The following is a 25713-nucleotide window of genomic DNA, read 5'->3' on the forward strand; positions in this document are numbered from 1 at the left end:
TTTTCAACTCAATTTTTCTGCCTCCAAATTCAATTTTTAACCCAATTTTTTCTGCCCTAAAATCGCAATTTATAGCCCCAAAAAATCCAAATTTTCTGCCCAAAACTGCTCATTTTTAACTCCCCAAAAATCTCATTTTTCACCCCAAATTACCCCCAAAAAATTCAATTTTTTCCACTAAAAATCCCCAAATTTTGGACCCAAAATTCACATTTTTTACCTCCAAAATTTCCCCGTCCAAAAATTCGATTTTTACCCCAAATGTTCCTCCAAAAATTCATTTTTTTCCTTCTAAAAATTCGATTTTTTTCCCCCCAAAACTTCAATGTTTTACCCAAACGTCTGCGTTTAAAACCCCCCAAAAAATCAATTTTTTTCCTCTTAAAAAATCAAAATTTTCCCTCTAAAAACTCGAAATTTTCAGCCCAAAAATCCTCCAATTTTTACCTCCAATTTTTGATGGAAAAAACCCCCAAAAACTTCAAATTTCTTCCTCGAAAAATTCCCATTTTTTCCCCCCAAAAATTCAATTTTTCCCTCTAAAAATTCAGGTTTTTTTTCACCAAAATTCCCCAAAAATTCAAATTTTTCCCCCAAAATACAAATTTTTTCCCCCAAAATTCAATTTTTTCCCCCAAAATTCAAATTTTCCTGCCCAGGTGTTGTTTTGACCAAAAAAGGGGAAATTCCCCCCAAAACCCCCAAATTTCCCCTTTTTTTGTTGTTTTCGAAACTTTTTTTGGGGCCAAATTTCCTTTTTGGGGCCTTTGGGGTTTTCGGTTCCTTTTTTGATTTTTGGGGGGAAAAATGTTCAATTTTTTAATTGAATTTCATTAATTTTTAATTCGCTTTAATTACATTTAAATCATTTTTTAGTTGGGTTTTAATTACATTTAAATTCATTTCTAATTTGGCTTAAAATTCTTTTTTAATGAAATTTTTTTCCAATTTTATTTGGATTTTTAATTTGATTTTTTATTGACTTGAAAGCGATTTTTAATCAAATTTTAATCAAATTTTCATCAGTTTTGATTTGGTTTAGAATTGATTTTTAATTTCATTTTTAAGTGGATTTTTATCGACTTTAAAACAAATTTGAAATCAAATTTTAAACGAATTATACTTAATTTTAAATCAAAATTTAATCGAATTTTAATCAATTTTAAATTAAATTAAATAATTTTAATCTATTTTAATTGGGTTTTAATCGCATTTCAAATCCAATTTTTTTTATTTTAAAAATTCGAATTTTTAACCCTAAAATTTTCAAATTTTCACCAAAAAATTGGAAATTTTTACCCCTTTAAAAATCGATTTTTTAAATTGAAAACCCCCCTAATTTTGGTCCCTAAAAATTCAAATTTTCACTGAAAAAATCCCCAAAATTTTGCCCCCAAAAAATCCAAATTTTGGGACCTAAAAATTCCAAGATTTTGTCCCTAAAAATCCAAATTCTGGTCGATTAAAAACCCGAATTTTTGGACCTAAAAAATCCGATTTTTCCCCCCAAAAAATCCAATTTTCTTTTTCTAGAAATACGAATTTTTGGACTTAAAATTTCGAATTTTTAACCCCCCAAAAATTCAAAATTTTTACCTTAGAAAATCAAAATTTTCCCCCCAAAATTCCAAATTTTTCGGCCCAAAATTCCGAATTTTTGCCCCTAAAAATCCTGTCTTTTTCCCCGCCCAAAAAATCAAATTTTTTGGCCTGAAAATTCCAATTTTTAATCCTTAAAAATCCCAACGTTTTCACCCTAAAAATTCAAATTTCGCCCCCAAAAAATCCAATTTTCCGCCCCAAAAAAATCAAAATTTTTGACCCAAAAATTCCAAATTTTCCCCCTCAAAATTCCGAATTTTTCTCCCTAAAAATTCCAAATTTCTGTCCTAAAAAAATTCGGAATTTTCCCCCTAAAAAATTCGAATTTTTTACCCCCAAAATTCAAATTTTCACCCCAAAAAATTCAAATTTTCCTTTCTAAAAATTTCAAATTTTCCTCCCTCAAAAATTCAAATTTTCTCTCCCCCCCCAAAAAAAAAAATTTTCCCGCCAAACCCACCCCCACCAGAGATTTTCCCGCCAAAATTCCGATTTTCCCGCCAGACCGATTTTCCCGCCAGAATTTCGAATTTTCCCGCGGTTTTTTTCCGCCCCCGGGGGTTTTCGGGGTCGCGGAATTCGAATTTTGGGGCGAAAAGTCGCGATTTTGGGCGGAAATGTCGCGACAGAGGGCTCGGCACTCACCGCTCGACACCGTCACCGTCGTGCCGCTGCCCCAGGCGTCAATAGCGACCCACGGTGGGCGGGGCCCGCGGCGCGGCGCCGGCAAAAACGGGGGGAAACGCGAAAAACGGGGAAAAATGGGGAAAAACGGGAAAATTTGGGGGGAAAAAGGGGGGAAATGGTGGGGGAAAATAGGGGGAAAGAGGGGGGGAAGTTGGGGGAAGATTGAGGGAAAATTGGGGTTTTGGGGTGAAAATGTGGGAAAAAACGGGAGGAAAGTGGGGGAAAAACAAGGAAAATAAATGGACTAAAATTGGGGGAAAATGATAAAAAATGGGGAAAAATGGAAATTTTGGGGTTTTAGTGGGGAACGTTGGGGCAATGGTGGGGGAAAATGAGGGGAAAAAGGGGGGGAAAATTTGGGGATTTTTGGGTGAAACGTGGGAGTTTCGGGGGAAAAATGTGGGAAAAAAACGGGAGAAAAATGAAAAATGGGGGAAAATGGAGGGAAATAAAATGGGGAAAAATGGGGAAAAATGGAAAAAAATGGGAAAATTTGGGGGAAAAGGGGGAAATGGTGGGGGAAAATAGGAGGAAAGCGGGGGGGAAGTTGGGGGAAGATTGGGGGAAGATTGGGGGTTTTGGGGTGAAAATGTGGAAAAAACGGGAGGAAAGTGGGGGAAAATTGGATTTTTGGGGGGAAAAATGAGGAAAATAATTGCAGAAAATTGGGGGGAAATGATAAAAAGTTGAGAAAAAGGGGAAAAATAGGGGGAAGTGATGGGGGAAAATAGGAGGAAAGTGGGGGGGAAATTGGGGAGAATTGGGTAAAAGTTGGGGGTTTTGGGGTGAAAATGTGGGGAAAACCGGGGGAAAATGGAGGAAATGAATGGGGAAAAATGGGGGGAAAATGACTAAAAAATGGGAAAAAATGAAAATTTTGGGGTTTTTAGGGGGGAACGTTGGGAAAAATGGTGGGGAAAATAGGAGGAAAGCGGGGGAAAATTGGGGGAAAATTGGGGGAAAATTGGGGGGTTTGGGATGAAAATATGGAAAAAACCGGGAGGAAAATGGAGGAAAATGGAGGAAAATAAAATGGGGGGAAAATGGGGGAAAATGGAGAAAAATAAATGGGAAAAAATGGGGAAAATGATAAAAATTGGGAAATTTGGGGGGGAAAAGGGGGGAAATGGTTGGGGGAAAATAGAGGAAAGAGGGGGGGAACTTGGGGGGAAGATTGGGGGAAAATTGGGGTTTTGGGGTGAAAATGTGGGAAAAAACGGGAGAAAAGATGGGGGAAAATGGAGGAAAATAAAATGCGGAAAAATGGGGAAAAATGATAAAAAATGGAAAATTTGGGGAATGGGAAAAATCAAATTTTGGGGGGAAAACGGGAAATATTTGGGTAAAAAAATTAAAATATTTTGGGGAAAAAAAGGGGGAAAATGGGGAAAATAAATTTTATTCGGGGGATAAAGGCGGGGTTTGGGTTTAGACTGCCCGAGTTTGGGGGTTTTGGGGTGAAATTTGATTTTTTTGGGGATTTTTTGGGGTTTTTGGGGTTTTTGTCGGGTTTGTGCCCCCGGGAGCAGCAGCAGCGCCGGCGCCGCTCCCACGGTGCCACCGAGGGCGCCAAAAACCCGCCCGGGTTTGGGGCCAAAAAACCCCAAATCGGTCAAAATAGCGAGGGGGGAGGGGAGCGGGAGAAAAGAGGGAAAATTCGGGAAAATTCGGGGAAAAATTTGGGGGAAAATGGGAAAAAAATTTGGGATTTTGGGGGGGGGGGGAAATGGGAAAATTACGGGGAGAAAATTCGGGAAAATTTGGGGGCAAAATGGGAAAAAAAATTGGGATTTTGGGGGGGGGAATTGTGAGAAAAATGGGAAAAATTCGGCGGGATCTGGGGTATAAAATGGGGAAAATGGGGAAAAAATGAGGGAAAAATTGGGGAAATATTTGGGGAAAAAAGGGGGAAAATTTGGGAGAAAAAAAGGGGGGAAAGTAGAAAAAGTCGGGGGGGATTTTGGGGAAAAAATGGGAAAAAATTGGGAAAAAGGGGGAGAAAGGGAGGATTGGAAAAAACAAAAAAGGGGGAAAATTTGGAGCGATTTGGGGGAAAAATGGGAAAAATTCTGGGGGGATTTGGGGACAAAATGGGGGGAAATGGGGAAAATTTGGGGGAAAATGGGGAAAATCCAAGGGGATTTGGGGAAAATGGGGAAAATTTTGGGGAAAATTTGGGGGAATTTGGGAAAATTTGGGGAAAATCCAAGGGGATTTTGGGAAAATGGGGGAAATTTGGGGGAAAATTTGGGGGAATTGAACAATTTTGGTGCTTTTTGTGTGCACGATGTGATTTTTGTGACTCTTTTTGGGTGGATTTCAGCAGGAAGAGGGGAAAATTAAGAAATTTGGGGAAAATTTGGGAAAATCAGGGAAAATTAGGGGAAAAATTTGGGGGGGAAATGGGGGAAGGGAAGAGTTTTTGTGATTTTGTGTACAAAAATCGAGGGTTTTGTGACTTTTATTGGGATTTCACCTGGAAAGGGGGAAAAACTTGGGGGAATTTTGGGGGAATTGGGGAGAAATTGGGAGAAATGTTGGAAATTTGGGGGAAATGTGGAAATTGAGCGAAAGTTGTGCTTTTTGTGTACAAAAATGGGATTTTTGTGACTTTTTTGGGGTGGATTTCTGCAGGAAAAGGGGAAAGAATTGGAGGGAACTTGGGGAAATGTGAAAAATAGAGAAAAATGTGGAAATTGAATTAATTTACGAATAAATGGGATTGTTGTGACTTTTATTGGGATTTCACCTGGAAAGGGGGGGAAAATTGGGGGAAATTTGGGGAAAATGTGGAAATGGAGCAAATTTTTGTGCTTTTTGTGTACAAAAATGGGATTTTTGGGACTTTGGTCTTCCGGCCAAGCGTGAGTGACCCAAGTCAACGATGAGCGACCCAACCCAACCCAACTCAACTCAACCCAACCCAACCATGACCAACCCAACCCAACCATGACCGACTCAATTTCCTCTTCCTCTTCCACTCAACCCAACCCAAGCATGGCCAACCCAACTCAAGTCAATTCAACCCGACCATGCCCAACCCAACTTCCTCTTCCTCTTCCACCCAACCCAACCCAACCCAACTCAACCCAACTCAACCATGACCGACCCAACCGCCTCTTCCTCTTCCATTTGACCCAACCCAACCATGACCAACCCAACCATGTCAAACCCAACCCACCCAACCCAACCATGACCAACCCAACCCCCTCTTCCTCTTCCTCTTCCACCCAACCACGACCAACCCAACTCAACCCAACCCAACCATGACTGACCCAACTCAACCCAACCCAACTCACCATGACCGACCCAATTTCCTCTTCCTCTTCCACCCAACCATGACAAACCCAACCCAACTCAACCCAAGTCTACCAGTCCCGTCTTCCTCTTCCACCCAACCATGAGCAACCCAACCCAACCCAACCCAACCCAACGATGACCGACCCAACCCCCTCCTCCTCTTCCTCTTCCACCCAACCCAACCCAACCCAACCCAACTCAACCATGACAAACCCAACCCAACCATGACCAACCCAACCCCCTCTTCCTCTTCCTCTTCCACCCAACCCAACCATGACCAACCCAACCCAACCCAACCCAACCGTGACCTCCCGCCCCCCCGCTGAGGTTTCGCCCACCCTTCCCCGCCGGCGCGGCGCCGCCGTGAGCGGCGCAGAAATAGGCGCCGGAATCGCCCTCCTGCAGCCCCTCCCCCTCCAGCGCCGCCCCCTCCCCCCACCCTGAACCTCCCCCCTCCCCCTCCCCCCCCCAGGATCTCCAATTTGGGTCGCCCCTCCTCTGCCGCACCCACAAATCCCAAAACCGGCGGAATCGGCCCCGAGAACGCGGCAGAGGAGGCGCAGGGACCCCCCGGGGGGCTGGAGGTCCCCCCCGGACTCCTGCAGGGTCACGGCCGCCCGGAGCCCTGCGGGAAAAACGGGAGAAATCGTTAAAATTCCGTCAAATTATCAAAAAATAATAATAAAATGGGGGGGGAAGGGGCGTGGTCAGAGGGGAAAGGGGGGCGTGGTCAGGGGGGAAAGGGGGCGTGGCCTCACCCGGGAGGCAGAGGAGGGCGAGGAAGGCCAGGGCGGGCAGGGGGAGGCGGCCATGGCGGCGACGGTGCCGGGCTCTGACCGGACCCGGCTTTATAGGGAAAGGGGGCGGGGCTTGAGGGAAAAGGGGCGGGGCTTGCAGGGAAAGGGGGGCGGGGTTTAGGGAAAGGGGCGGGGCTTGGCCCTGGCGCGGGTGAAAGGGGTAATTAGTGCTGGCGGTTAATTGGAGGGCTGGGTTTGGTGATTGGTGGGTCCGGGGTTCATTGGGTTTAACGGGCGCGGGGTTTATCGCGATTAAACAACGCGTTAATTAATGGGTCCGCGTTATTGCAAGGGTCTGAGTTGTTAATTAAGGGGTCCCGGTTAATTGCAGATGTTCCGTTTGGCAATTAATGGGTCCCAGTTAATTGCCAGGGGTTCGGTCCATTAATTAATAGGTCCAAGGTAATTGGAAGAGTCAGATTATTTAATTCGTATTTCCCAGTTAATTGCAGGGCTTTGATCCGTTAATTAGTAGGTCCAAGGTAATTGGAAGAATCGGATTTATTAATTAGAATTTCCCAGTTAATCGCAGGGGTTCGATCCGTTAATTAATAGGTCCAAGGTAATTGGAAGAGTCAGATTTATTAATTAATATGTCCAGTTAATTGCAGGCACCCCTTTCATTAATTAATGGGTCCGGGTTAATGGCAATGGCCCAATTAATTAATAGATCTGAGTTTATCGCGTTTATCCAACTCATTAATTAACGGGTCCGGGTTAATGGCAATGGCCCAATCGATTAATTAATAGATCTGAGGTTATCGCATTTATCCAATTCATTAATTAATAGATCTGAGGTTATCGCGTTTATCCAATTAATTTATTAATAGATCTGGGTTTATCGTGATTATCCGACGCGTTAATTAATGGGTCCGGGTTAATTGCAAGGGTCTGATTTGTTAATTAAGGGGTCCCAGTTAATTGCAAGGGTCTGAGTTGTTAATTAAGGGGTCCCAGTTAATTGCAAAGGGTCTGATTTGTTAATTAAGGGGTCCCAGTTAATTGCAGGGGTTGGATTCGTTAATTAATGGGTTTGAGTTAATTTTAAGGTCTGATTTATTAATTAATATGTCCCAGTTAATTGCAGGCATCCGTTTCATTAATTAATGGGTCCGGGTTAATGGCAATGGCCCAATCCATTAATTAATAGATCTGAGGTTATCGCATTTATCCAATTCATTTATTAATAGATCTGGGTTTATCGTGATTATCCGACGCGTTAATTAATGGGTCTGGGTTAATTGCAAGGGTCTGATTTGTTAATTAATGGGTCCCAGTTAATTGCAGGGGTTCGATCCATTAATTAATAGGTCCAAGGTAATTGGAAGAATCGGATTAATTAATTAGAATTTCGCAGTTAATTGCAGGGGTTCGATCCATTAATTAATAGGCCCAAGGTAATTGGAAGAGTCTGATTTATTAATTAATGGGTCCCAGTTAGTTATAAGCATCCCCAGTTAATTAAAAGCATCCATTGCATTAATTAATGGGTCCCAGTTAATTTCAAGGGTCTGATTATTAATTAAGGGGTCCCAGTTAATTGCAAGGGTCTGATTTATTAATTAATATTTCCCAGTTAAGTGCAGGGTTCGATCCATTAATTAATAGGTCCAAGGTAATTGGCAGAGCCAGATTTATTAATTAATGGGTCCCAGATAATTGCAAGAGTCTCCTTCATTAATTAATGGGTCCCAGTTAATTGCAGGCATCCGTTTCATTAATTAATGGTACTGAGTTAATGGCAATGACCCGTTTCATTAATTAATGGGTCTGATTCATTAATTAATGTATCTGAGATAATTTCAAGGGCCTACATCATTAATTAATAGGTCCGAGATAATTGCAGGGGTTGAGTCATAAATTAATTGCTCCCAGTTAATTGCAGAAGTCAAGTTCATTAATTAATAGCTCCCAGTTAATTGCAGGCAGACATTTCATTAATTAATTGGCCCAGTGTTAATTGCAAGAGTCCAATTAATGTTTCTGGTTAATTACGGGCTGTGGTTAATTAATGGAGCCCCTAGCGTTGATTTTAATTAATTAGATGATTAAATGATTTAATTAATTGCAGAATTCTATTAATTAATGGGTCCATTATGGTTAATTGCCATTTATTAATTGAAGGTTAATTGCAGGTGTCCCTTTAAGTAATTAATGGATTGAGGTTAATCACAGGAATTCCTTTAATTAATTAATTAATTAATCGGTGTTATGTTCATTAATTAATTAATTAATCAGGGTTAAGAGCTATAATTAATTAATGGATAATAGGGGGATAATAACCGGAAATATGGTAATTAATTAATTAATGGATCAATCTGGATTTATCACGGCGATCTAATTAATGAACTCATCTGGATTAATAAAAGCAATTAAATTAATTAATTGATTCATAAAGTTCATTAAACCCAGGCATTTAATTATTAATTAATTAATTAATAAGAATTATTTAGGAATTTAAGGAGTAAAGAATTTATTATTGGTGAAATTCCCCCGGGGGGATTAATCGAGTCAATTAATTTAATAATTAAATAATTAATTATTAATTAATTATTTAATTATTAAATTAGTTAACAATTAACAATTAATTAACTAAACAACTGATTAATTAGTAGAAAATGAGTGCAATTAATTAATTAGTAGATAAGCAGCGAATAAAATAAAAAACCCCCGATTTTTTATGTATAGAAAAATATATATAATATAAATAAGATAATATATAAATAATATATATTATATAAATAAATATAATATAAATATAATATAAATAAATATAAATAAATATAATATAATATAATATAAATAAAATTAAATAAATAATATATAAATAATATATATTATATAAATAAATAAATATAACTATAATATAAATAAATAAAATAGAAGTAAATAAATAAATAAATAAATAAATATAAATATATAAATCATATATAACTATAATACAAATAAATAAAATATAATATAAATAAAAATAAATAAATAAAAATATATAAATAATATATAACTATAATATAAATAAATAAATATAATAAAAATAAATAAATAAATAAATAAATAATAAAATATATATATAAAAATAATATATATGTATAATATAAATCAATAATGACGCGTGGGAATTAATTAATTAATTCCGATGAATGGAGGCGAATGAAGGGCGGGGACTGAATGGATGACGTCACCGGGGCCGCTGTTTTGGCGGGGAAACCGGAGCGCGCCATTTCGCGCGCGGCCGCGGGGGGCGCAGCGCCCTCACAAATCCCCGAATTTCGGCAAAACCGCGGAAATTCCCCCCAAAAAAACCCAAAATTTGGGGCCCGAACCGCGCGGGAATCGCGGCCGGGGCTCCCGGGTTGGGGCCAGAGGGGAAAATTTTGGGGAAAAATCGAAAATTTTGGGTAAAAATGGGAAATTTCATGGGGGAGGTCAGGGATGATCCCCCGGTTCTGAATTTTCAACGTTTTTGACCCAAAAATCTCCGGGTTTGGGCCCAAATCTGCACCAGAGGCAAAAATCTGTAATTAACCATAATTAACTCATTAATTAATTGGATTGCTCCTAATTAACAGCTCGTTAAGGATCCCAGAACCCCAAATTTTCACCATTTTTGGCCAAAATTCTCTGATCCGGCCCCAAATCTGCACCAGAGCTTCCGAAGTGCCTCAAACCCTGTAATTAGTCCCAATTAACTCATTAATTAATTGGATACAAATTAATTAGATACCTCCTAATTAACAGCTCATTAATGACCTGAAAAAAAACCCAAATTTCGTCATTTTTGGCCCGAAATTCACTGATTTGGCCCCAAATCTGCACCAGAGCCAAAATCTGTAATTAACAACAATTAACTCATTGCCTAATTGTATGTCTCCTAATTAACAGCTCATTATTGACTCCAAAATCCCAAATCTATCCTTCTATCAGGATCTTTTAATTAGGATTGTATAATTAGGATAATTAATAGGTGTCAGTGCCTAATTGGATACTTTAGGACAGTTTAATGAGGATGGTTTAATTAGGATAATTAATAGATGCCAGCTCCTAATTGGACAGTTTGTCACAAAATGTTGTCGGCCATTTTGTGCCTTCTAATTAAAAACTGATAATTAATAATGAGATATTGAGAATTAATAATGAAGTCATGAGTGCGAGACTGTTTTACATTAAATAATATTTATTATTTATTATAGCGTGGCACATATTATTTATTTAATAAAAATATTTAAAATAGATTTTATTCTAAATATTGAAATAAAATATTAAAGAAAATATTGTTTAGTACAATATAAATAATAAAACAATTATTATGATAAAATGTTATAATGTAAATATTATGGTATAAACACTTTATTAAAATATAATTTATTTAAATACAATAAATAGAATTTTATTAATGTAATAGAAAATTTTATTGTATAAGAAATAATTCATTCCATTTACTCTTTATTATGTTTATTATTATATTTATTATATGTATTATATGTATTATATTTATTATATTTATTAAATTATTATATTTAATATTTAATATAAATTGATAAGTTATGTAATGCATTATAATATGACAATATTATCGCTTACTACAATATAATTTATTCTATTTACTCTTTATTACAATTATTACATTTAATAGAACGTTTCATTTATTGTATTTATTTCTATTATAACAATTCATTGCTTAGTGTACTGTAATTTAATCTATTTACTCTTTGCTATAATCATAATATTTATCATTTATTAAAATTTATCATTTATTATAATTACTATATTTATTATTTATAGAATTTATATTATATTTTATTTATTATGGCATAATAATTCATTGTTCAGTATATTATAACTTAATCAATTTACTCTTTATTACAATTAATATGTTATTGACGTACAAATCAAATAAAATAAACTACAATTTACAATAAAACAACATTACAATTTACCATTTATTTATTTATTTATTATCATATAAAACCATTTATTTTTTTTTTTCCTAATTCAATTTATTATATTCATTCTTTATTATATTTATTAAATTTATTAAATTTATTAAATTTATTAAATTTACTGTTTTTATTTTTTATTAGAAATTGATAATTTATGTTATGCATTATAATATGACAATATTATCGTTTACTACAATATAATTTATTCTATTTACTCTTTATTACAATTATTATATTTATTAGAACGTTTCATTTATTGTATTTATTATATTATAACAATTCATTGCTTACTGTAATTTACTCTTTGTTATAATTATAATATATATTATTATTAAAATTTATAATTTATTATAGTTACTATATTTATTGTTTATTAGAATTTATATTAAATTTATTTATTATGCCAACAATTCATTGATTACTATATTAAAATCTATTCAATTTACTCTTGATTACAATTACTATATTATTGATTTAAAATAAAATAAATTAAATTATAATTTATAATAAAATAATATTATAATTTACCATTTATTTATTCATTATCACATAAAACCATTTATTTTTTTTCCCTAATTCAATTTATTATATTCATTCTTTATTATATTTATAATATTATTAAATTTATGAAATTTACTGTATTTATTATTTATTATAAATTGATAATTTATGTTATGCATTATAATATGACAATATTATTGCTTACTACAATATAAATTATTCTATTTACTCTTTATTGCAATTATTATATTTATTAGAATGTATCATTTATTGTATTTATTATAACAATTCATTGCTTACTGTACTATAATTTATTCTATTTACTCTTTGTTATAATATTTATCATTTATTAAAATTTACCATTTATTATAATTACTATATTTATTATTTATTAGAATTTATAATTTATTTTATTTATTATGAAAACAATTCATTGATTACTACATTAAAATTTATTCAATTTACTCTTTATTACAATTACTATATTATTTATGTAAAAAATCAAATAAAATAAACTACAATTTACAATAAAACAACATTACAATTTACCATTTATTTATTTATTTATTATCATATAAAACCATTTATTTTTTTTTCCCTAATATATTTTATTATAATCATTCTTTATTATATTAATTACATTAATTATCTCGAGCGTTTGCAGCCGGGTTTGGGGAATTTGGTTGGGAATTGGGACGCGGAGCCCAGAGCTGAGATTTGGGGGGCAGAGCCAGCCCAGGGCCGGGACAGGGGGCAGGAACGGGGTCGGGGCTGGGGGCTGGGGAAGGGTCTGGGCAACGGGGACGGGGGGGGACGCGGCCCCGATCCACCCATTAATTAATTAATTAATTGGGCAGCTCGTCCTGAGTTCTGCATGGCCCCATCCCCATCTCCCCTGTGTCCCGCGGGTCTCCGGGCGGCCGTGACCCTGCTGGAGTGCGGGGGGGACCTCCAGCCCCCCGGGGGGTCCCTGCGCCTCCTCTGCCGAGGGGCCGGGTTCAGTTTCAGGACTGTTGCAATGGGCTGGTATCGACAGAGACCCGGGCAGGGGCTGGAATACATTGCAGATATCAGCTACAGTGGTGGCAGCACCTGGTACGCGCCGTCGGTCAAGGGCCGGTTCACGATCTCCAGGGACAACGGGCAGAGCTCGGTGACGCTGATCATGAACAGCCTCAAGGACGAGGATTCCGGATCCTATTTCTGTGCCAAGGGTGCTGCTGGTTGTCCTGGTTTTAGTGGTGCCTATTGTATTGACCCCGCACCCATTGCTATGTCCCACACTGTCCCCATTCCCCAGACCCTTCCCCAATCCCCAGCCCCTGACCCCATTCCTGTCCCCGTGTCCCAGCCCCGAACTGGCTCTGCCCCAAATCTCCCCCATTTTCCACCAAATTTCCAACTCTCGGCCCCACCCCTTCACCCTTGGTGCCAATTTTGGCGCCAAACCCTCAGGATTCGGTGCCCCAGCGCGGGTTTGGGGCCAGGGGTGCAGATTTGGGGCTGCCCCAGAGGGATTCTCAGGCCGATGGTCGCAAGGGAAGGGAGCGGAAATTTGGGGTGAAAGGCTGAGATTTGGGGGATGGTTCTGGGCAAACGGCCCCAGGGTGAGGGGAAGGGCGAGATTTGGGAGAAATGGGCAAAATTGGGGGAAAGTCCAGAGTTGGGGCAGCACGGGCAGAGTTTGCGTTACAATGGTGAAGTTTTGAGGAGAAGGGCTGGGATTTGGGGGAAGGATCGCTGGGATTGGGGAAATTTGGTGACCATCATGGTCACTACCAGGATTGATGCCAAAACCAGCAGCATTACCATCGCCAGCGTAATCATTGGAACGTTTGGCACAGAAATAGGATCCGGAATCCTCGTCCTTGAGGCTGTTCATGGTCAGCGTCACCGAGCTCTGCCCGTTGTCCCTGGAGATCGTGACCCGGCCCTTGACCGACTGCGAGTAGATGGTGGTGCCACCACTGTTGATGTATGCCACGAATTGCAGCGCCTGCCCGGGTCTCTGATGGATCCAGAACATTCCAAAACTGCCAAAATTGAACCCAGAGGTGCGGCACAGCAACGTCAGGGACCCCCGGGGGGCTGGAGGTCCCCCCGCACTCCAGCAGGGTCACGGCCGCCCGGAGCCCTGCGGGACAGAGGGGAGATGGGGATGGGGGTATGCAAAAATCAGGCAGAGCTGTCCAATTAATTAATGGGTGGATTGGGGCTGTTTGCTGGGTTGAAGGCACAGCCATGAACAGCAACATTATTGCCATGAGCACCGGCTGCTTTGGCACAGAAATAAACGGCGGAATCCTCGTCCTTGAGGTTGTTCATGGTCAGCGTCACCGAGCTCTGCCCGTTGTCCTTTGAGATCGTGAACCGGCCCTGCACTGATGGTGCGTAGTAGGCGCTGCTGCTGAACCCTGCAAGCCACTCCAGTGCCTGCCCGGGTCTCTGGCGGATCCAATACAGGGTGGAACCTCCAAAATCGAACCCGGCCCCTCGGCAGAGGAGGCGCAGGGACCCCCCGGGGGGCTGGAGGTCCCCCCCGCACTCCAGCAGGGTCACGGCCGCCCGGAGCCCTGTGGGACAGAGGGGAGATGGGGATGGGAAACCTGACTGGTCGAGGACATCAAAGTGTGCGTGGCCAGTTGGAAAAGAGTCAGGACCCGCCTGGAGAAGGATGAGAATGTCCAGGGGTCAGAATTTGGGCCATAAGTCAGGATTTGGGTCAAGGGTTGAGCTTTGGCCCCATCCCCATCTCCCCTCTGTCCCGCAGGGCTCCGGGCGAGCCGTGACCCTGCTGGATGTGCGGGGGGGACCTCAGCCCCACCGGGGGGTCCCTGACGTTGCTGTGCCGCGCATCTGGGTTCGATGTTGGCGGCATCACCATGCACTGGGTGCGCCAGAGACCCGGGCAGGGGCTGGAGTGGGTCGGGAGCATCAGGAAGGAGGGCTGGAGCTCCATGTACGCGCCGTCCGTGCAGGGCCGGTTCACGATCTCCAGGGACAACGGACAGAGCTCGGTGACGCTGACCATGAACAGCCTCAAGGACGAGGATTCCGGATCCTATTTCTGTGCCAAGGGTGTTCGTGCTGGTGCTGGTGCTAATTCTGCGTATGCTATTGGCTCCTCCCCCATGGCTGTGCCCCCTCCTGTCTCCATTCCCCAGACCCTTCCCCAAACCCCAACCCCTGACCCCATTTCCTCACCCTCTGTCCCAGCCCTGCTCTGTCTCTGCCCCAGTTGTCCCCTCTGGGCCACACTCAGTGCCCTCGTTCCTCAAATTACATTTAATGTTTCAAAATTTGGGGCCAAAAATAAGGTAAGGAGTCAAAAATTCAAGTTTTGGCCCAAAATTCCTTATGTGAGCCTGACGGGCAGATTTGGGTGGGTGGCTGTGACTCGGTTCCCGCAGGAGAGATTTGGGGTGAAACTGGACAAGTCTGGGGGCAATGGTTAGGATTGGAGGGACAGGGCTGAGCTGAGGGTGAAATCGGCTCTGATTTGGGGCCAAGAGCTGAGATTTGGGTTCAGAGCAGGACAAGGTTGTGACGAAGGGTCAGGAGTGGGGTCAGGGGTTGGAGGGAATGATCTGGGGAACTGGGAGAAGAACAGGGCCAAGAACAGCATCACCAGCATCAGCATCAGAAGCAGCACAACAACTGTAAGCACCCTTGGCACAGAAATAGGTGGCGGAATCCTCGTCCTTGAGGCTGTTCATGGTCAGCGTCACCGAGCTCTGCCCGTTGTCCCTGGAGATCCTGAACCGGCCCTTGACCGATGGCGCGTAGCCGATGTTGCCACCGTTGTTGCTGATCCCTGCCACGAATTCCAGCCCCTGCCCGGGTCTTTGACGCATCCAGCCCATGTTGAAATTCCCGAAACTGAACCCGGCCCCTCGGCACAGCAACGTCAGGGATCCCCGGGGGGCTGGAGGTCCCCCCTGCACTCCAGCAGGGTCACGGCCGCCCGGAGCCCTGCGGGACAGAGGGAGATGGGGATGGGGCCAAAGCTCAACCCTTGACCCAAATCCTGACTCTGGGCCCCAAATTGGGACCCTTGGAGTTCATCATCCTCCTCTGCAGCAGGTTCCACCCCTTAATCCAGCATGCCATGCCCACTTTAGGGCTGTCAACTTATCAGGTTCCTCATCCCCATCTCCCCTTTGTCCCGCAGGGCTCCGGGCGGCCGTGACCCTGCTGGAGTGCGGGGGGGACCTCCAGCCCCCCGGGGGGTCCCTGCGCCTCCTCTGCCACGGGGCCGGGTTCGATTTTGGGGATTTTGGGATGGGCTGGATGCGCCAGAGAGCCGGGCAGGGTTTGGAGTTTGTGGCGAGTGTCACCGGTGACGGCGCCACTCCCAGATACGCGCCGTCGGTCAAGGGCCGGTTCACGATCTCCAGGGACAACGGGCAGAGCTCGGTGACGCTGACCATGAACAACCTCAAGGACGAGGATTCCGCCGTTTATTTCTGTGTCAAACTTTGCAATGGTTACGCTGGCAATGCTATTGACGCTGGTTTTGGCGTGACTTCTGGTAGTGACCATGATGGTCATGAAATGTCTGCAATCCCAGAGATCCTTCCCCAAAATCCCAGCCCTTCTCCTCAAAACTTCACCATTTCCCCCAAACTCCACCATCACTTCCCCAACTCCCAATTTCCCCCCAATTTTCCCCATTTCTCCCCAGTCTGTCCCCGCCCCTCCGTCCCAGTGCGGAACGGGGATCGCTCCGGGGCCCTTTGCACACAAAGCTTTTTGTGCAGCCGGCGCTCTGCCGCAGCGCCCCGAGGCTGAGCTGCCCTCTGCCCAGCACAGATGTTCACCGTGACCCAAACCAGGAACTTTCTGTTTCCTTCCCCGCCCCGGCCGGCCCCGGCAGCTGCCGGGGAGGAAGTGGGGGGAGGCTGCGGAGCCCCAAAATCGCGGCGTCTTCTCCTCCCTCCCGCCCTCGCTCGCTCGCTCCCACCTGGGGCTTCACTGCTCCCTCACGGCCGCGGTGTCTGGGGCTGCTCCTTGGGGCTGGGCTGGAATCCTCTCTGGGAACTCTGGATGTGGTGACGATGCTGGTGGTGGCTCCAAACCTCCATCCCTGGCTCCCCAAATGTCCCAAGATCCCCAAATCCTTCCCCAAATCCCAACCCTTGACCCCATTCTTGACCTTCTCCCCCAGTGCCCACCATCTTTGCCTCAACTGTGGACTTTCCCCCAGTTTTGCCCATTTCACCCAAATCTCCCCCAGCTCCCCGGGCCCTGATTGGAGGAGGCCTGACCTGGAGGCCAGGGGTGAAGGTTTGGGGCCAATGGTTGAGTTTTGGGGCAGGAGCAGGGGAGGGTTTGCTGTCCGTGGCCACTGTTGTTGCAAATGGCGTGAGAAGGTGAAGGAGTGCGTCAAGATGAGAGGTTTGGGATGAAAATCAGAGCTTTGGTGACAAAATGAAGGGAGTGGGGCAAAAAGCATGGCCTGGAGGCAATCACCAACATCGTCACCATTGTTCCCAGCAGCCCAGCAACCACTACAATAAGGTAAGGCACAGAAATAGGATCCGGAATCCTCGTCCTTGAGGTTGTTCATGGTCAGCGTCACCGAGCTCTGCCCGTTGTCCCTGGAGATTGTGAACCGGCCCCTGACTGAATCCGCGTAGCCGGCGTTGTCACCAGTGCTGGTGATCCCTGCGACGAATTCCAGCCCCTGCCCGGGTCGTTGACGCATCCAGCCCATCCCAAATTGTCCAAAATCGAACCCGGACGCTCAGCAGAGGAGGCGCAGGGACCCCCCGGGGGCTGGAGGTCCCCCCCGCACTCCAGCAGGGTCACGGCCGCCCGGAGCCCTGCGGGACAGAGGGGAGATGGGGATGAGGCCAAAGCTCAACCCTTGACCCAAACCCTGACCCTTGGCCCCAAACTGGGACCCTCGGAGTTCATCATCCTCCTCCTTCTTCTTTTCCGGCTGGACCTCCCAGGTGGGTCCCACCCATGTCTGGATCTCAACATGCGAACCTTGAGCCGCAGCCAATCAGGTTTCCCATCCCCATCTCCCCTCTGTCCCGCAGGGCTCCGGGCGGCCGTGACCCTGCTGGAGTGCGGGGGGGACCTCCAGCCCCCCGGGGGGTCCCTGCGCCTCCTCTGCCGAGGGGCCGGGTTCGATTTTGGAGGTTCCACCCTGTATTGGATCCGCCAGAGACCCGGGCAGGCGCTGGAGTGGCTTGCAGGGTTCAGCAGCAGCGCCTACTACGCACCATCAGTGCAGGGCCGGTTCACGATCTCCAGGGACAACGGGCAGAGCTCGGTGACGCTGACCATGAACAACCTCAAGGACGAGGATTCCGCCGTTTATTTCTGTGCCAAAGCAGCCGGTGCTCATGGCAATAATGTTGCTGTTCATGGCCGTGCCTTCAACCCAGCAAACAGCCCCAATCCACCCATTAATTAATTGGGAAGCTCTGCCTGATTTTTGCATACCCCCATCCCCATCTCCCCTGTGTCCCGCAGGGCTCCGGGCGGCCGTGACCCTGCTGGAGTGCGGGGGGGACCTCCAGCCCCCCGGGGGGTCCCTGACGTTGCTGTGCCGCGCATCTGGGTTCAATTTTGGCAGTTTTGGAATGTTCTGGATCCATCAGAGACCCGGGCAGGCGCTGCAATTCGTTGCATACATCAACAGTGGTGGCAGCACCATCTACTCCCAGTCCGTCAAGGGCCGGGTCACGATCTCCAGGGACAACGGGCAGAGCTCGGTGACGCTGACCATGAACAACCTCCAGGACGAGGATTCCGGATCCTATTTCTGTGCCAAACGTTCCAATGATTACGCTGGCGATGGTAATGCTGCTGGTTTTGTCATCAATCCTGGTAGTGACCATGATGGTCACCAAATTTCCCCAATCCCAGCGATCCTTCCCCCAAATCCCAGCCCTTCTCCTCAAAACTTCACCATTTTCCCCCAAACTCCACCCCTGCTGACCCAACTGTGGACTATCCCCCAGTTTTTCCCATTTCTCCCAAATCTCGCCCTTCCCTTCACCCTGGAGCTGTTTGCCCAGAACAATCCCCCAAATCTCAGCCTTTCACCCCAGATTTCCACTCCCTTCCCTTGCGACCATCGGCCTGAGAATTCCTCTGGGGCTGCCCCAAATCTGCACCCATGGCCCCAAACCCGCGCTGGGGGCACCGAATCTGGAGGGTTTGGCACAAAAATTGGTACCAAGGGTGAAAATGTGGGGCCGAGAGTTGGAAATTTGGGGGAAAATGGGGGAGATTTGGGGAAGGGCCATTTCAGAGGGGGGATATGGGGAGAGGAATGGGGTCAGGGGCTGGGGATTGGGGGAAGGGTTTGGGCTTTGGAGATGGGGCCAAAACGATAACATCAGCATAGACATTATTATCAGCAGATTTCCCGCAGAAATAAACGGCGGAATCCTCGTCCTTGAGGCTGTTCATGGTCAGCGTCACCGAGCTCTGCCCGTTGTCCCTGGAGATCGTGACCCGGCCCTTGAATGATGGCGCGTACCAGGTGCTGCCACCACCACTGTTGATACTGGCGATGTATTCCAGTGTCTGCCCGGGTCTCTGGCGAACCCAGTACATCCCAAAATTCCCGAAACTGAACCCGGCCCTCGGCAGAGGAGGCGCAGGGACCCCCCGGGGGGCTGGAGGTCCCCCCCGCACTCCAGCAGGGTCACGGCCGCCCGGAGCCCTGCGGGACAAAGGGCAGATGGGGATGGGAAACCTGATTGGTCCAGAAGGGGGAAAGGGGCGTGACTTGTGGAAAAAAGGGGTGGGACCCACCTGGAAGGGGCAGCAGGAGCAGCAGGGCCCGGAGCTGTCGGGAGCTCGAGGCCGTGGCCAGGATGTGCCGGGGGTGGGGTCCTGGGGGGTTTTGGGGGTCGTTAACAGTGTATTAACTGTGTAATGGTTGGAGAATGCTCAGGATGAGGTGTCTAAGTAATTAAAGAATGGATTTGGGTTAATTGCAGGGTTTGAGGCATGTTGAGATATGGAAAACTCTGGTGGGGTTTTGGGACCAAACCAGGGGTGTAATGAGTGAAACTGGTGAAGGTTTGGGGATGGGCTCCGGGCGGCCGTGACCCTGCTGGAGTGCGGGGGGGACCTCCAGCCCCCCGGGGGTCCCTGCGCCTCCTCTGCCGAGGGTCCGGGTTCGATTTCGGGAGATATGGAATGTTCTGGATGCGTCAGAGACCTGGGCAGGGGCTGGATTGGGTTGCAGTGATCTACAACACTGGTGCTTACACCAAGTACGCGCCGTCAGTGCAAGGCCGGTTCACGATCTCCAGGGACAACGGGCAGAGCTCGGTGACGCTGACCATGAACAACCTCAAGGACGAGGATTCCGCCGTTTATTTCTGTGCCAAATGTTATGCCACCAGTTGTGCTGGTGCTAGTGCTGGTTATGGTGTTGATGGTGGTTGTGGTCCCGAGCCCTCTCCTCTCTGTTCCCAGATATCACAGAATTCTCTGCCTGAACTCTGGACTTTCTCCCAATTTTGCCCATTTCACCCAAATCTCCCCCAGCTCCCGGGCCCTGATTGGAGGAGGCCTGACCTGGAGGCCAGGGGTGAAGGTTTGGGGCCAATGGTTGAGTTTTGGGGCAGGAGCAGGGGAGGGTTTGGGGTCAGTGCTGACCATTGGGGCAAATGGGGACAAAGGGTCAAGGGCTGGGTCAATGGATGAGGTCTGGGGGAAAGGTCTGGGGACCCGAGATGGGGGGGGGACACTGAGACGAGGGAGGATCCACAACTGGTGTCTTCAACATATGCAGCAGCATCACCCCAATTGCCAGCAGCAGAAGATTTGGCACAGAAATAGGATCCGGAATCCTCGTCCTTGAGGTTGTTCATGGTCAGCGTCACCGAGCTCTGCCCGTTGTCCCTGGAGATCGTGTACCGGCCCTTGACCGACAGCGCGTAGCCGGTGTCAGCACCATCGTTCCTGATGCCCGCGACCCACTCCAGCCCCTGCCCGGGTCTCTGGCGCATCCACTGCATGCCAAAACTGCCGAAACTGAATCCGGACCCTCGGCAGAGGAGGCGCAGGGACCCCCCGGGGGGCTGGAGGTCCCCCCCGCACTCCAGCAGGGTCACGGCCGCCCGGAGCCCTGCAGGACAGAGGGGAGATGGGGATGAGGAGATGCAAAACTCAGGCAGAGCTCTCCAGTTCATTATTGGGTGAATCGGAGTCAATTGGACGCTTGAAGGCACTGTACAATACTGGGCATCTCTCTGGGAGATTTGGGGCCAGACAAAGGGAATTTGGGGCAAAACTCCAGTGAAGGTTTGGGGATGGGGGAGCGGCCATGACCCTGCTGGAGTGCGGGGGGGACCTCCAGCCCCCCGGGGGGTCCCTGCGCCTCCTCTGCCGAGGGTCCGGGTTCAATTTCGGGAGCAATGGAATGTTCTGGATGCGCCAGAGACCCGGGCAGGGGCTGCAGTGGCTCGCGGGGATCAACAAGGATGGTTCCGGCACCTACTACGCGCCATCGGTCAAGGGCCGGTTCACGATCTCCAGGGACAACGGGCAGAGCTCGGTGACGCTGACCATGAACAACGTCAGGAAGGAAGATTCGGGATCCTATTTCTGTGCCAAATCTGCTGATAATTATTGGGGCAATAATGCTCATGGTTTTGACCCCATTCCCATGGCCGTGTCCCCACCTGTCCCCGTTATCCAGATCCTTCCCCAATCCAAGCCCCTGACCCCATTCCTGTCCCCCTGTCCCATCTCTGAGCTGGCTCTGCCCCAGTTCTCAGCTCCGGGCCCCAATCTCAGCTCTGGGCTCCAACTCTCAACCAAGGTCCCCAAACCTGGGTGCAAATGGTCGAGATTTGGGGAAAATGGGCCGGATTTGGGTCTGTGGCTTTGACTCAGTTCCACCACTGAGATTTTGGGCCAGAACGGGTCCAGTCAAACAGAAATGGTTGGGATGTGGGGGCTGAGGGTGAGCTCAGGGTGAAACAGGCCCTGATTTGGGGCCAGGAGCTGAGATTTGGGTCAGAACCAGTTCAGAGGTGGGACAGGGGACAGGAATGGGATCAGGGCTTGGGGATTGGAGGGAGGATCTGGGGAACAGGAACAGGTGAGGACATGGGGACAGGGCACAAAACATCAACAGCTCCAGCACGAGCCCAACCTCCACTAGTTAAACCAGATTTCACGCAGAAATAGGATCCGGAATCCTCGTCCTTGAGGAGGATCCGGAATCCTCGTCCTTGAGGTTGTTCATGGTCAGCGTCACCGAGCTCTGCCCATCGTCACTTGCCATCGTGAACCGGCCCTTGACCGAATCTCCATACCAGGTGCTGTTACTTTTTCGACTGATACTGGCAACAAATTCCAGCCCCTGCCCGGGTCTCTGGCGGATCCAGCCAATCGCAAATTTCCCCAAAATCGAACCCGGACCCTCGGCAGAGGAGGCGCAGGGACCCCCCGGGGGGCTGGAGGTCCCCCCCGCACTCCAGCAGGGTCACGGCCCGCCCGGAGCCCTGCGGGACAAAGGGGAGATGGGGATGGACAAAGCTCAACCCTTGACAAAAATTCTGATTATTGGCCCCAAATTCTGACCCCTGGATCTTCTCATCCTTCTCTAAAGTGGGTCCCGACTCTTTTCCAACTGGAAAAACCCACTTTGAGGTCCTCAAGCCATCAGGTTTCCCATCCCCCATCTCCCCTCTGTCCCGCAGGGCTCCGGGTGGCCGTGACCCTGCTGGAGTGCGGGGGGGGACCTCCAGCCCCCCGGGGGGTCCCCTGCGCCTCCTCTGCCGAGGGTCCGGGTTCAGTTTCGGCAGTTTTGACATGGAATGGGTCCGACAGAGACCCGGGCAGGGGCTGGAATTCGTGGCGTTCATCAACACTGGTGGCAGGCACCTGGTACGCGCCGTCGGTCAAGGGCCGGTTCACGATCTCCAGGGACAACGGGCAGAGCTCGGTGACGCTGACCATGAACAGCCTCAAGGACGAGGATTCTGCCGTTTATTTCTGCGGGAAATCTGCTTATAATATTTGGGCTTATGCTGCTTATGATTTTGGCCCTAGCCCCGTCCCTGTGTCCTCACTTGTCCCAGTATTCCTGACCTTTCCCTCAAAACCCCAGCCCCTGATCCCAGTCCAGACCCTTTGTCCCAAACTCTCCGTCCTCTGACCTCAAATGTCAGCTCCTGGCCCCAAATCTGGGTTGGTTTCACACTGAGCTCAACCTTGGTCCACAAATCCCAATCATTGCCCCAGAGTGGGCCTGTTCTGCCCCAAAATTTCAGTGGTGGAACTGAGTCAAAGCCACAGACCAAATCCGGCCCATTTTCCCCAAATCTCGACCATTTGCACCCAGGTTTGGATGCCTTGGTTGAGACCTGGAGCCCAGAGCTGAGATTGGGGCCAGGACATGAGGTTTGGGGCAGAGCCAGATCAGAGCTGGGACAGGAATGGGGTCAGGGGCTGGGGACTGGGGAAGGGTCTGGGGAACGGGGACAGGGGGGGACAAAGCGATGGGGACGGGGTGAATACCATCCACACCAGCACCAGTACCCCAATTATTATAGGCAGATTTCCCACAGAAATAGGATCCGGAATCCTCGTCCTTGAGGTTGTTCATGGTCAGCGTCACCGAGCTCTGCCCGTTGTCCCTGGAGATCCTGAACCGACCTTTGACTGCCAGCGCATGGGCTGTGCTGGATCCATCGTTCTTGATCCCTCCAATGTATTCCAGCCCCTGCCCGGGTCTCTGGCGGACCCAGTAGAGGGTGGTAGCCCCAAAACTGAACCCGGCCCCTCGGCAGAGGAGGCGCAGGGACCCCCCGGGGGGCTGGAGGTCCCCCCCCGCACTCCAGCAGGGTCACGGCCGCCCGGAGCCCTGCGGGACAGAGGGGAGATGGGGATGGGAAACCTGATTGGTCCAGGGCCTCAAAGAAAGCGTGGCCAGATGGAAAAAAGAGCAGGACTCTCCTGTGAGGAGGATGATTAACTCCAAGGGTCCCAATTTGCAGCCAGGAGTGAGGATTTGGGTCAAGGGTTGAGCTTTGGCCCCATCCCCATCCCCCCTTTGTCCCGCAGGGCTCCGGGCGGCCGTGACCCTGCTGGAGTGCGGGGGGGACCTCCAGCCCCCCGGGGGGTCCCTGCGCCTCCTCTGCCGAGGGGCCGGGTTCAGTTTTGGGAGCTACGACATGAACTGGATCCGCCAGAGACCCGGGCAGGGGGCTGGAATGGCTCACGGGGATCTGGGGCGATGGTGGAGACACCCGCTACGCGCCATCGGTCAAGGGCCGGTTCACGATCTCCAGGGACAACGGGCAGAGCTCGGTGACGCTGACCATGAACAGCCTCAAGGACGAGGATTCCGGATCCTATTTCTGTGCCAAGGGTGCTAGTGCTAATTGGGCTGAAAGTGCTGGTCTTGGTGACAATGCCCAAGCTGTCTCCATCCCCGTGTCCCCCCCCCTGTCCCCATTCCCCAGACCCTTCCCCCAGATCCCCAGCCCACACCCAGCCTTTGGCCATTGATCCCAACCTTGCTCTGCCTCGGCCCCAGTTCTCACCCGCTGAGCCCAAACCACAACTCCTGACCCCAAATCTCCTCTTTGTGCCCCAAAATTTGATTCTGAAAGTGGATACTTCTGGGTTAAGATTTCGGTCAACTTTGTGGCTAAGAGTGGAGAATTTGGGGAAGAGCCAGAGCAGGGTTGGGAGATGGGGTCAGAAATGGGGCCAGGGGCTGAGGTTTGGGAGAAGGGTCTGGGGAACCGAGACAGGTGGGGACACAGCCATGGGGATGAGGTCAATACCATCAACAGCAGCACCACCATAATTTCCTTCTGGAGCTTTGCCACAGAAATAGATGGCAGAATCCTCGTCCTTGAGGCTGTTCATGGTCAGCGTCACCGAGCTCTGCCCGTTGTCCCTGGAGATCGTGAACCGGCCCTGCACCGAATCCCCGTAGTAGGTGTCTCCATCGTAGTCAATCCGCGCAACCCATTCCAGCCCCTGCCCAGGCCGCTGGCGAACCCAAGTAAAACTGGTTAGTCCAAAATTGATCCCAGACCCATGGCAGAGGAGGCGCAGGGACCCCCCGGGGGGCTGGAGGTCCCCCCCGCACTCCAGCAGGGTCACGGCCGCCCGGAGCCCTGCGGGACAGAGGGGAGATGGGGATGAGGCCAAAGCTCAACCCTTGATCCCAAAATTGCAACTATTGGCTCCAAATTGGGACCCTTGGAGTTCATCATCCTCCTCCCAGGTGGGTCCCGCCCCTTTTTCCAGCTGGCCACACTCATTTTTAAGCTTCTGCTCCAATCAGGTCCCTCATCCCCATCTCCCCTCTGTCCCGCAGGGCTCCGGGCAGCCGTGACCCTGCTGGAGTGCGGGGGGGACCTCCAGCCCCCCGGGGGGTCCCTGACGTTGCTGTGCCGCGCATCTGGGTTCAGTTTCAGGAGTTTTGGAATGTTCTGGATCCGCCAGAGACCTGGGCAGACACTGGAATACATCGCCAGTATCAACAGCAATGGTGGCAGCACCCACTACGCGCCGTCGGTCAAGGGCCGGTTCACGATCTCCAGGGACAACGGGCAGAGCTCGGTGACGCTGACCATGAACAACCTCAAGGACGAGGATTCCGCCGTTTATTTCTGTGCCAAACGTACTACTAGTAGTTATGATGGTGCTGCTGCTTTTAGTGACGATGGCCGTGGTGGATCCATCCCCATCTGTGTGTCCTCACCTGTCCCCAAACCCAGACCCTTCCTTCAAATTGTCCCCCGAACCTCAGCCCTTGACCCTTTGTCCCAAATCTCCCCCATTTGCCCCAATGGTCAGCACTGACCCCAAACCCTCCCCTGCTCCTGCCCCAAAACTCAACCATTGGCCCCAAACCTTCACCCCTGGCCTCCAGGTCA

At 47.8% G+C, this 25713-nt stretch overlaps 4 pseudogenes and 9 gene segments (V, D, J or C); 7 read left to right on the forward strand and 6 right to left on the reverse strand.

Annotated features, from left to right (window-relative positions):
• Positions 1-25713, reverse strand: part of LOC134433631 (Ig mu chain C region-like) — a gene marked incomplete at its 5' end in the record, with an annotated part of 44940 nt that overhangs the window by 12699 nt on the left and 6528 nt on the right. The window contains 1 exon segment of the C gene segment in view: positions 2248-2309. Within this exon segment, the coding sequence occupies positions 2248-2309 (62 nt within the window).
• LOC134433661 (Ig heavy chain V region 914-like) lies at positions 12702-13779 on the forward strand. The segment is given in 3 exon segments: positions 12702-13038; positions 13244-13302; positions 13747-13779. Coding segments are annotated over 3 exon segments (429 nt in total).
• LOC134433611 (Ig heavy chain V region 914-like) lies at positions 14021-14786 on the reverse strand. The segment is given in 2 exon segments: positions 14021-14392; positions 14652-14786. Coding segments are annotated over 2 exon segments (507 nt in total).
• LOC134433612 (immunoglobulin heavy variable 3-9-like) lies at positions 15394-15791 on the reverse strand (annotated as a pseudogene).
• Positions 16007-17466, forward strand: LOC134433613 (immunoglobulin heavy variable 3-23-like; the record flags this gene model as incomplete). The annotated part of the segment is given in 3 exon segments: positions 16007-16358; positions 16995-17113; positions 17434-17466. Coding segments are annotated over 3 exon segments (504 nt in total), but the record flags the coding sequence as incomplete, so codon positions are not given.
• On the forward strand, positions 17883-18254 carry LOC134433614 (Ig heavy chain V region 914-like; the record flags this gene model as incomplete). The annotated part of the segment is given in 1 exon segment: positions 17883-18254. A coding segment is annotated over 1 exon segment (372 nt), but the record flags the coding sequence as incomplete, so codon positions are not given.
• On the reverse strand, positions 19094-19806 carry LOC134433615 (Ig heavy chain V region 6.96-like; annotated as a pseudogene).
• On the forward strand, positions 19805-20301 carry LOC134433616 (Ig heavy chain V region 6.96-like; annotated as a pseudogene).
• LOC134433618 (Ig heavy chain V region 3-like) lies at positions 20499-20928 on the reverse strand (the record flags this gene model as incomplete). The annotated part of the segment is given in 2 exon segments: positions 20499-20512; positions 20577-20928. Coding segments are annotated over 2 exon segments (366 nt in total), but the record flags the coding sequence as incomplete, so codon positions are not given.
• LOC134433619 (immunoglobulin heavy variable 3-23-like) lies at positions 21132-21698 on the forward strand. The segment is given in 1 exon segment: positions 21132-21698. A coding segment is annotated over 1 exon segment (567 nt).
• Positions 23890-24328, forward strand: LOC134433620 (immunoglobulin heavy variable 3-23-like; annotated as a pseudogene).
• LOC134433621 (Ig heavy chain V region 914-like) lies at positions 24521-24943 on the reverse strand (the record flags this gene model as incomplete). The annotated part of the segment is given in 1 exon segment: positions 24521-24943. A coding segment is annotated over 1 exon segment (423 nt), but the record flags the coding sequence as incomplete, so codon positions are not given.
• On the forward strand, positions 25157-25639 carry LOC134433622 (immunoglobulin heavy variable 3-64D-like; the record flags this gene model as incomplete). The annotated part of the segment is given in 1 exon segment: positions 25157-25639. A coding segment is annotated over 1 exon segment (483 nt), but the record flags the coding sequence as incomplete, so codon positions are not given.

The sequence above is a fragment of the Melospiza melodia genome, unplaced genomic scaffold, assembly GCF_035770615.1.
Source record: "Melospiza melodia melodia isolate bMelMel2 unplaced genomic scaffold, bMelMel2.pri scaffold_228, whole genome shotgun sequence".
NCBI classification, from domain to species: Eukaryota; Metazoa; Chordata; class Aves; order Passeriformes; family Passerellidae; genus Melospiza; species Melospiza melodia.